Source organism: Anabas testudineus, chromosome 13, assembly GCF_900324465.2.
Source record: "Anabas testudineus chromosome 13, fAnaTes1.2, whole genome shotgun sequence".
NCBI lineage: Eukaryota > Metazoa > Chordata > Actinopteri > Anabantiformes > Anabantidae > Anabas > Anabas testudineus.
The window spans coordinates 20,113,539-20,124,696 of NC_046622.1; the positions used below are offsets into that span (position 1 = coordinate 20,113,539).

General features: G+C 40.3%; 1 protein-coding gene across 1 annotated transcript; it reads left to right on the plus strand.

Annotated features, from left to right (window-relative positions):
- The first annotated feature begins 2,299 nt into the window (after window positions 1-2,299).
- LOC113166425 (extracellular calcium-sensing receptor-like) lies at window positions 2,300-5,707 on the plus strand. Its single transcript, XM_026366556.1, has 6 exons — window positions 2,300-2,460; window positions 2,586-2,883; window positions 3,086-3,880; window positions 4,009-4,236; window positions 4,342-4,465; window positions 4,812-5,707. Exons 2-6 carry the CDS (start codon window positions 2,620-2,622, stop codon window positions 5,705-5,707), a joined length of 2,307 nt encoding a protein of 768 aa, XP_026222341.1. The 5' UTR covers window positions 2,300-2,460; window positions 2,586-2,619.
- The last annotated feature ends 5,451 nt before the right edge of the window (window positions 5,708-11,158 follow it).

Here is an 11,158-nt window from a genome sequence, read left to right on the forward strand (position 1 = left end):
GTCCAACAGTGGATGTGGCACCAGGACACCTTGGATTAGAGGTCAATCAACAACTGTAAGGTGGAAAGAATATTTGGAGGATCTCCTTAACACCACCAACACGTCTTCTGTAGAGAAAGGGGAGGCTGAGGACAGAGGCTGGTTTATACACCCGACCTGAAGTCACTGAGTTAGTAAGCTCCTCGGTGGCAAGGCGCCAGAGGTGAATTTACCCTGAAATCTACCTGAAATGTCTGGATGTTGTGGGACTGTCTTGAAAAAAAATAGCCAGTCAAATAGTAGATAGATAGTCAAATCTCAGATTCAGAAGGAACTATGTTGCTTTTACCTAGATTGGGGAACATTGGACACGTTCTTATACGCTCTCTAGGGTTCTTAAGGGTTTGTGGGAGTTTGCCCAACAAGTCCACATGTGCTTTGTGGACTTAGAGAAGGCGTTCAGCCATGTCCCTTGTAACATCCTGTGGGAGGTGCTCAAGGAGCATAAGGTAGGGGGACCTCTGTTAAGGGCTGTTTGGTCTCTGTATGACCAGAGCAGGGGTTTGATTTGCATTGCTGTTCCTAGTGCATGTCAGATTCTGACGGGGCTGCCCCTTGTTACCAGTTCTGTTCATTATTTTCACGGACGGAATTTCTAGGCACAGCCAGGTCTTGGGGACCACAATATTTTATCCCAGCTTTGTGATGCCCTGTTGATTTGGCAAGACCTTTAGCGTGTACTGGGAAGGTTTGCAGCAGAGAGTGAAGAAATTGGAATGAGAATCAGGAACAGGGGTGTCGGATGTGATCCAGGAAGCCACAAATAAAGGATGAGAGCAGAGGTCTGATAAGCACAACTCACAGTCTTTCAAGGGGTACAGGCAGAGACAAGGTACAGGTCCAAAGGCAGTTGTAAACACAAGGCGGGGTACAAGGCAGGAGAACAAAAGCTGAAAGGTTGAACGGTGTCTGATGATCTGACAGGGGAACAGTAAACTGACGGAAGCTTATAAATGAACAGGCAGGGCACAGTTGTAACTAATCTGAGATTATTAAGCACAGGAAGACACAGAAGGAAAAAGGAAGAACTCCCGCAACAGTTGTCCCCTGACAGTCGACAGGCTAATCCGGATGTGAGGAGTGTTGCCGATTGTTGAGGGACGGTTTAACCCTGGAACCAACCAAAGGTTGGGTGAATGTGCAGTGGCCTGAGTAGACACAGATGTACCACCACAGGATTAATAACCTTGAAGACAGAAAAGGGCCCTACTAAAAGGGCCCTACTAACCATGAAGGTCTTGGGAGGAGAGCGAGACCTTCTAACTGGTCTGGTACACGGGGGCCGTTGAGCAGCAAAGGTTGGTTCATTGCGAGTAGCCATTAACTGACTGAAGGAGGGCCTGATGTGCCTGTAGCTAGGCCCTGTGGCACCTCATGACTAGAACTAGGGCAGGGAGTTATATTCTACCCATGTAACATTTTTCGACTAGGTGGACATGTCCTGGCCACAGAGGAGACAGAGTAAATTCTCCAGCTGTTGGTTCAGTTTTTCGGTCTGGCCGTTGTTTAAAAGCCACATTAGAGACTGACAGAGACTCCCAGGGGGGCAAAAAAAACAGTCTGAAAGTAGACCAAAACCGTCTGAAGGACGGAGTCTGGTGACAAAGTCTATAGAGATGTGCGTCCATGGTCTGTGGTGTAGTGGTATAGGCTGGTTGATGTCGATGTGCTGATGTTGTTAGCAGCACAGTCTGTACTTGGAATGGCAAGTTGGACCCCTCTAGCCAAAGCCTCCAGTGACAGGAAAGAATGGAGTATGAGACTGATTAGTTGAGAGACTAATTAGTTTATGACAATGTTTGTGTGTGTAAATACAGTATGCGCAGGGGAGAGAAATAGCTGATACATTTTTCAGTGTTTAAACTGTATTTGCAACTTTAATGATTGCATTTTTGTAAAATAAACATTAATAGCTAAAGATGAATATTTTAAACAAAAAAGTTGCAGCACAGCTCATGTGCACAGTACATGAAGTACAAAATATATATAAAATAAGCTTACAGTCCTTAAAACTCTAGTATTTTGGTACCTCTTCTGTACCACCTTACTTGGAGATTAACAGAAATTACACGTCACATTCACATCACATCATTTGTTAAGGTAATGCAAAATGCATAAATACCAGCACAAGCTGATGATCAACAAGTTACATATGAGTCCACCCTATGCTGAATTTCTCTCAGACAGTATGACATCTGCACAGAGGTGGCCAGAGCGTGGCTGGGCACTTTTACAGCTGTTTTTGGTGGCATTTTTCTCTCAGGCAGAGGAGCAGGTGTGTCAACTAAGAGGTGATTCTGAGAACCCCCAGCTATCTAAAGATGGTGACATTATATTGGGAGGAATATTTTCTTTCCACAGTAGCTGGAATGACAGACAGAAAACCTACACATACAAACCACTGCCACTGGAATGCACCAGGTACAGATACAAAACAGGTACAAAAGTGATTTTGCCAATTAAAATAATTAGTTTTTTTGTATTTATACAATCTATATTTTCATGTACTTTTATATTGTTTCTAATTCAAATGCAACTTTATCAAGTTTGAATTTCAGAGATTTCCAAATTGCCCAGGCTATGCTTTTTGCCATTGAGGAGATCAATAACAGCACAGACCTACTACCTGGCATCTCTCTGGGATATAAAATGTATGATACATGTCGTTCTATTGCCAGAAGCGTGAGGGTTGCACTAGCCTTGGCTAATGGTATTGAAGTTGTGTCTGCACCATCTGTGGCATCATGTACCAGACCTGCACAAGTGCAAGCAATTATGGGAGAAACTTCTTCCTCTACTTGCATGGCTGTATCTACTGTCATTGGACCCTTTCATATTCCACTGGTGGGTGAGATTAGTAAATTTTAAATATATTTCTGAAAAATCTATACATTACTATTCTTCCCAACAACTGTTAATAGGAAAAGATGTTAAGATAATGTCTGGATACACATTATTCTACAAGCCACATGTCAGTGTTAAAAGAAAATGTGTCATTGTGGATGTTACATTTTTATCTTGGTATGTCATTTCTTTTATCTTTTAGATCAGTCACTTTGCCACCTGTGCTTGTCTCAGTGACAAAACCAAGTACCCATCCTTCCTCAGAACTATACCCAGTGACTATTATCAGAGCAGAGCTCTGGCTCAGTTGGTCAAGCACTTTGGTTGGACTTGGGTTGGAGCTATAAGAAGTGATAATGATTATGGCAATAATGGTATGGCTATATTCACAGAAACTGCACAGCAACTAGGAATCTGTCTGGAATATTCTGTAGCTTTCTTGCGAACAGATCCACCAAACAAAATACAGAAGATAATTGACATTATCCAGCTTTCCTCTTCTAAGGTGATTGTTGCTTTCCTCTCTTTTTTGGATCTGGATGTGCTGATGAATAAGTTATCTCTTTACAACCTGACTGGGTACCAGTGGGTAGGCACTGAAGGCTGGATATTTGATTCTCAAACATCAGAAATGGATAAGAATCACATTCTGGATGGTGCCATAGGCCTATCCATTCCCAAAGCACATGTCAGCAGCATGAGAGAGTTCATATTAAATGTGAAGGCAGTCCATTCCTCTGGTAATGACATGTTAGCAGAGTTTTGGGAGGCATTATTTAACTGTAAGTTCAAACAGTCAAATTCATCTACAGAGAATCAGAGAGAATGTACTGGACATGAAGATCTGAGTGGATTGCAAAACAGCTTCATTGATATGTCACTCATGCCCATATTTAACAATGTCTATAAAAGTGTATATGCTGTGGCCCATGCACTTCACAGTTTTCTTGGTTGTAATGAAACATGTAACTACAAAGTGCAGCTAGATTCATTCCAGGTGAGTAAATATTTATTTATTCAATGACTGTACATTAAATCACAAAAACATTTCTTAAAATTATAAAAATTAAATAGCTCCCGGCTACATTTGTCATAATTAATTCATATTATTATATTCTGTTTTAGATTTTACAGCGTATAAGAAAGATTAATTTTACAACAAAGGAAGGAGAAGAAGTTTACTTTAATGAGAATGGAGACCCACCAGCAAAGTATGAAATTATAAACTGGCAGCCATCAGAAAAGGGTGTTGTGGAATTTGTCACAGTTGGTCTTTATGATGCATCTTTACCTGCAGACAAACAGCTGAGTCTGCAAAATAAGTCGTTAGTTTGGGCACAGAACTCAAAACAGGTATTGTCATAATGTTGCATTAAAATTAATAAGCGATTTAGAAAGACAACTGTTTTTCCAATTGAGTGGAGATGTATTTTTCTTATAGGCATGTTGTTCATGCAGGTTCCTGTGTCAGTTTGCAGTGAGAAATGTCCCCCAGGAACTCGTAAGGTTCTCCAGAAAGGAAAGCCTGTCTGCTGCTATGACTGTATAAGATGTGCAGAGGGAGAAATAAGCAACACTACAGGTCAAAGCAGGATACCATTAAAATATATAGTGTTTCTAGGTTTAATGTGAAAAAATTGTTTTTACATGTAGAAATATATACAGTTCAAAAGATTGGCAAAGTGTGTGTTGTTGTGTGTCATGTGTATCAGTGTAATTTTGCAACAGGCAATACCATGATATTTTAGGAAAGTAAACAAAAACAAAAAACAAACATGGCAATATATTAAAATAACTAACAAGTTTGACATTATGTACTTAAAATGAAACAATAATGTCCGTAACGTCTTTTGTATCTGGCTTTCATATACAGAGTCAATGCAAAAAATTTATAAAGTGTAACATACAGCTATATTATTATGTTTCAGATTCTATCACCTGTGTGCGATGTCAGCCTGAATTCTGGTCCAATGACAGAAGAGATACCTGTGTAAAGAAGGAAGCAGAGTTTCTATCATATGAAGAAATTATGGGAGCACTGCTCACTGCATCATCTTTATTTGGAACATGCATGACTGCTGTTGTAGCATTCATCTTCTTCAGATACAGGAAAACTCCTATTGTCAGGGCCAACAACTCTGAGCTGAGCTTCCTTCTGCTCTTCTCCTTGACTCTGTGTTTCCTGTGTTCTCTGACCTTTATCGGCCGACCCTCTGAGTGGTCCTGCATGCTGAGACACACAGCATTCGGCATCACCTTTGTCCTCTGTATCTCTTGTGTTCTGGGGAAAACTATGGTGGTGTTAATGGCCTTCAGGGCTTCACTTCCAGGCAGTAATGTGATGAAATGGTTTGGACCAACTCAGCAGAGACTCAGTGTTCTGGCTTTCACTCTCATCCAGGTTGTAATATGTATCCTCTGGTTAACAATTTCTCCTCCATTTCCATTTAGAAATTTAAAGGAACTCAAAGACAAAATCATCTTAGAATGTGCTCTGGGTTCAACTGTGGGATTTTGGGCTGTACTTGGGTACATAGGCCTTCTGGCCTCTTTCTGTTTCATTCTTGCTTTTCTGGCTCGGAAACTACCTGATAACTTCAATGAGGCCAAATTTATCACCTTCAGCATGTTGATCTTCTGTGCAGTGTGGATCACTTTTATTCCAGCTTATGTCAGCTCTCCTGGGAAGTTCAGTGTTGCTGTGGAGATATTTGCTATTCTGGCCTCCAGTTTTGGACTGTTAATTTGTATTTTTATTCCAAAATGTTACATTATCTTACTGAAACCAGAGAAGAATACAAAAAAGAAAATGATGGGGAAATGATCATTACAAGAAATTCTGACATCTTAAAAAGTGTATTTACATGACATATGTTGGCAATTCTACTTCCAGTTTTCTTTACAAAATATTTTGTTAAAGTTAATGTAAAAGTAATAACTTCATTCATTGTTTCTTACAGCTGTACTGCAGCACTTATTCATTTTTGCACTTGTTATACTGTAATTCATTTGAGACATAGCATACAAAGACAAGTTAATAGCATTCAAGAAAATGTTATGTACATAGTCATATCAACTAACATATGTAATCAAGTAAAAATACTTAATATATATTATATATCTAATATAGTTTTTAGCTAACATGCAATGAGAGAATAAATTAAAATTTTCTCAGACAAAACCTTGCTTTTTTATCTGTTGTTGTTTTCATCTGATGACATAAAATGAACATTTATTGTTAACAGTTTATGAGTTAGTATGTATGAAAGGCCTTAATATAGATTTAATGTTATCCTACAATATATTAAGAGTCAAGAAGCTGTTCTAATTTCACAATTTACCTAATCCATTTTGGTAAGACCATTAAGATTTTGTTATAGCTTTGTTGTGAGCACTGAAATTTCCATTATTATCAGTGATAACGTAAACAGAACAAATATGAGGGACTGAGATCTACAGACATATCATTCCGTATTGGTGTTTTTTAGCACAGCACTGTTGCGGTGCAATGATGTTATTATTGTATCTACTTCTTTTAACCCTGTACCAGGCTCAAAAAAAAAACAACCTACAGTACAGTTTTCTATCCTGCTGCCAGGCATCACAAATTCACTTCCTCATTCCAACTCTACAGTAGCTAACTATACAGTGTATGGATGCATATACAGTAGTGTTTTCAGCTTGTGACTTGACATTTGGCTTGTTTGTTTTTGCATAAAACATAATAAAAATAATCTGATTGTAGTCGTTCTTAATACAAGGCAATTACAATTTCAGATGAACATCATACAACTTTTTTTTTACCATACTGAAGCCATAAAGAAGAAAACATGGACCTTACTAAGTGTCCCCTTATTGCTTTCATTAGGATTAACTAGTCAAACAAAACAAAGCTAACACAGCATCATAAGTCTCTGAAACTGTAAACACTGATTCTATGAATCATTAGCATTAGGTATGGATTGTAATTTCTGTGGGGTTATTGTCATGTTTTACAATAGCATGTTTACTCTATGCAGAACTTTCTCCACAAGTGAATGATTCAAAAATGTAGTATTATACATAGGTGCATACAATGTTCAATCCAGTGCACAGAATTTCCACCTGGCAGCATTCGCAGACAGTAGATCCTCCTAAGAATCTTACTGACTGTGTAGCTTGTGGGGCCCATCCCTCCAATAGAATTTCTGAAAGGCTGCCTTATATAATCAATGTTATACTGACATCTGCTCTGACTAAAAGACCATAGACTTAATGGAGAAGCCAGTCAATTTTATTTTTAGACCAGCCTCTACAATAAGGTGTTACATTATTAAAGGTCTATTTATATATGCCACAGTTTATCAACAACAAGAATCAAATGATACTGACAATAAATCTATAACTTTTTTGATGGTTCTGGACATCTTCACATCTTGGAACATGCCACCAGGTATTGGACCAGTTATTGCATTTGACCATTTGTTGCAACTGACACAGCTGTGGTAGGTAAAAAAAGGTAGATGAAGATTCTGGGATGTTTCCTGCACTGTTCATGCAAATGCAGTTATGATGTACTTTTCTTCAGTACTAGTCCAGTGTGGGTAAAGAGTTGAGGCTTGGGCTGTGTTTATTCGGATTAATTGATGCAGTGCAAGTTTGAACATAACAGCGTTAGTGACAGAACCTCCTGAGATGCCCTCTTAGCACAGATGTCTGAAGCAGAATCCTACATGGATCCAGTTTGGAGACCTGGCTGAACCAAACAAGTTAAAGCTCAACATAAACTGACTTAATTATTTTATGTCTTAATCAATCTCAGAGCGCATCTACCCATTACAACATCCATCCAGGGGTTTCATTGTCCTGGTAACTGTATTATTTGGTGCAAAAGCCCCTGGTAGGATCTCTGAAGGCAAAGTGCTCCCGGGGGAGGGACCAGTCAAAGAGCGATTCAAAAACCTTGATGACAGCAAACATAGCTGGATCTCTAACCATGGAGACTGGTCTAGCACAGCCAGAAAAACAACATGGATCTGCCACTGTTGACCCACCATTTACAGCAGAGGTCTCAAACTTGCGGACTTGCGAGTTTAATGTTAGTGTGACCCTTGAGTTTGATGTTTGGCACTTTACAGTGTTGGTGCAGAGCTGAACCAACCAACCAATCACGGTGGGGTATATGGCTCTCGGGGGCGGGACATTGGCTGGGCTCAATGCAAGCAGAGAAACCTTTCACAATGACTCACAGCAGCGTTGCCATGGAGAGTTTCAGCCTGGCTAGTGGCGGGTTAAAAGAAAAGTAAGGAACTCAATGCAGCCTGATGTAGTCTGCAGTCACATAGCGACACCTGTCCATCTGCAATAACAGTCCCTGGTAACCCGGACCAATTGTAGGGACGCACCGTTTTTTGTGGGTCATTGTTTTTTATTTGTATCGCGCTATTTGCAGTTTTTGAGAGAATTGACCCCCGCTTTCCTGGGCTTTCCCAAATGTTCAAGCGGACCATGTGCCTTTTTGGGAGCACATACTTGTGCGAAAAGCTCTTCTCCACCTTGAACTTCAATAAGTCCAAGTACAGATCCAAGCTTACTGATGATCATCTTTAAACCATACTGAGGGTCTCAACTGCTTCCTCCCTCAGGCCAAATGTGGCTCGACTATACGAGAGGAAGCGCTGCCGGGTCTGTAGCAGCAAGGAGTAGGAGTAGACAAGAGAAGGCATGTTCAGAAGAACAGTTCATGTTCTTCAATGTTCAATTCATGTTCAGAAGAAGGTTAAAGGTTAAAGAACTGTTAATACAGACATTTCAATCTGAATACAGCAGATATTGAAGACTGAAGAAACCACATATAGTCGCCAACTAGAGGAATTTTATTATTATTATTTTATTTATTATTATTTATTTATTTATTACTGATTTATTTTCTTATAATTTTTGTATGTTTTTATTTATTTTGAATTAAAAAATAAAAATAAAGAGATTTGAGAAGAGAGGATTTTTTTTTACAAATCTTTTCTTGTGGAAAACCTGATGCGGCCCAGCCTCACCCAGACTCTGCTTCCCGCGGCCCCCAGGTAAATTGAGTTTGAAACCCCTGATTTACAGAGATAGGAATCAAGGTTTGGTGTGGAGCATATCAGGTGGCAGGCAAAGTGTTTGTTACTGTACTTCTGTGATAGTCCTAGATTGGCCATAACAAACAGAGGGTTGTTTAAAAGTATATTTGGTACCAGAACGCCCTAGGTTTCAAACCAATTATACATTTTGTGATTGCATCATCAGATCTGAGGCCATATGTCTTAGACAGTCATATATCTTAGAGGAACAGAGTTGTCAACTGACCACCACCTAGTGAAGAGTTGGCTCAGATAGCAGGGGAGGCTGCTATCTGAGCCAACTCCAGACCTGGTAAACCCAAACATGTAGCGAAGGTGAACTGGGAACATCTGGCTGAGGCTCCTGTCCATATGGTCTCAAACTCTCACCTCAAGAAGAGTTTAAATTTCTCTCAAAGAGGGTCCCTCTCCACAGAGGAGGCCATCTGCTGACTCATACTTGAAATATCATCATCATGCAATGGAAGAAATACTTTAAGGAACTCCTGAACCCAACAAACATGTCCTCTGTGGAGGCACTGGTGGAAGCCTCATCTATATCTTTGACATATATCTCTGAGGTAGTCAAAAAGCTACCGGGTGTGGATGACACAAGGCTCTAAATGCTCTGGATATTGTTGGGCTGTCTTGGTTGACACGCCTCTACAATGTTGCAAAGGAAGGGGACAGTGCCTACTGGGGGGGTCGTTTCCATATTCAAAAATATTGACCAGAGGGTGTACTCCAATTATAGAGGCTCAGCCACCCTGGGAAAGCCTATGCCAGGGTGTTGGAAAGGCGACTACTACTGATTGTTGAATCTCTGATTGAACAATGTGGACCAGCTTTTTACCCTTGCAAGGCAGCTTCAGGTGTCATGGGAAATTGCCAATACAGTCTACAGTTGTTTTGTGGATTTAGAGAAAGCTTATGACCAGGTTCATCTGGTTGCCTTGTGGGTGGAGAATGGGGTGATGGGAACTTTGATGCAGGCCATCTGGTCTTTGTTTAACCAGAGTGTGAGTTGTGTTTGTATTCTTGGCAGAGTCAGATTTATTCTTAGTATGTGTTGGGCAGGGCGGTCCCTTGTCACCAGTCTTGTTTGTGTTCTTTATGGACAGGATCACAAGGTAGAGCTGGGGCGAGGAGAGCGTTCGGTTTGGGGACCTCAGAATTGCAATTGGGTACAATGGATTAAGAGATTCACAGACCAATTGCTGCAGAATACACAGTAATGCAGATGTTGTATCAGATTGTTGTGGTGAAGAAGGAGCTGAGCTAGAAGGCAAAGCTTTGAATTTTCTGGTTGATCTATGTTCCAGCCTTCACCTATGGTCATGACCTTTGGATAATGACTGAAAGAATGAGATCACCAATATGCTAAAATTTGCTTCCTTTGAAGGGTGTCCGAACTTATCCTTAGAGTTACAGTAAAGAGTTTAGACATCAGAAGCAGGCTTGGAGTAGAACTGCCACAACTTCATTTAAAAAAAAGCCAGCTGAGGTAATTTGGGAATCCCACCTGGGCACATTCCAGTGGAGGTGTTGCAGGCACTTCGAACTGGGAGAAGACCCAGGGGCAGAGCCAGAATTTGACTGGGGAAACCCTACTGATTAGTTCACCCTACTGAACCTGCTACCACTGCGACCTGACTTTGGACACCAATCCAAACACCTGATCCATAATTAGATACACACTCAGAGCTTCTGCTGGACAGTATAACAGACATTGTTATACACAGCAGAATTGTTCAGGTGAGTACTGGGCTATAATGTGGAATTGGTGTGCAAACAAATGATGACTGCAGGAAAGCTCAGAATCCAGGTGCTTGTATCATAAATACTTTGCCGGTTTTTAAATATTTTCAATCAAGTTGATTTTCTTTTATCCTCTAAAAGTGTGGTTATGTAAGATTTTTTTGCATAGGTAAGACCTTTTACACTTTCCCAAGGGCTTCTGTCTGGTTGCCCCTTTCCCTCCGCTCATCTTTGCCATGGCAATTTAACCACTCTCCATTTCTTTGAGAATCAAAGAAAATGTGCATAGGATGGGCAGTGATAATAAAGAAAAGGTTTTTGTGTTGATGTTTTTCTTTCATTTTTTTCCCTGACAGATTCATCACATTTTCTTCACCATGCACTTGGCGTCATCTTGAAGTCAATACAATGGGATTTCTGGTGATGAATAAAACTTC

What these genes read in the sequence shown, in the direction of transcription:
- LOC113166425 (XM_026366556.1), top strand. Translation starts at nt 2,620, where the DNA reads ATGCTTTTTGCCATTGAGGAGATCAATAACAGCACAGACCTACTACCT. An exon ending in GACCCTTTCATATTCCACTG is followed by an intron (nt 2,884 to 3,085) that starts GTGGGTGAGATT and finishes TTTATCTTTTAG; the next exon opens with ATCAGTCACTTTGCCACCTG. An exon ending in TGCAGCTAGATTCATTCCAG is followed by an intron (nt 3,881 to 4,008) that starts GTGAGTAAATAT and finishes ATTCTGTTTTAG; the next exon opens with ATTTTACAGCGTATAAGAAA.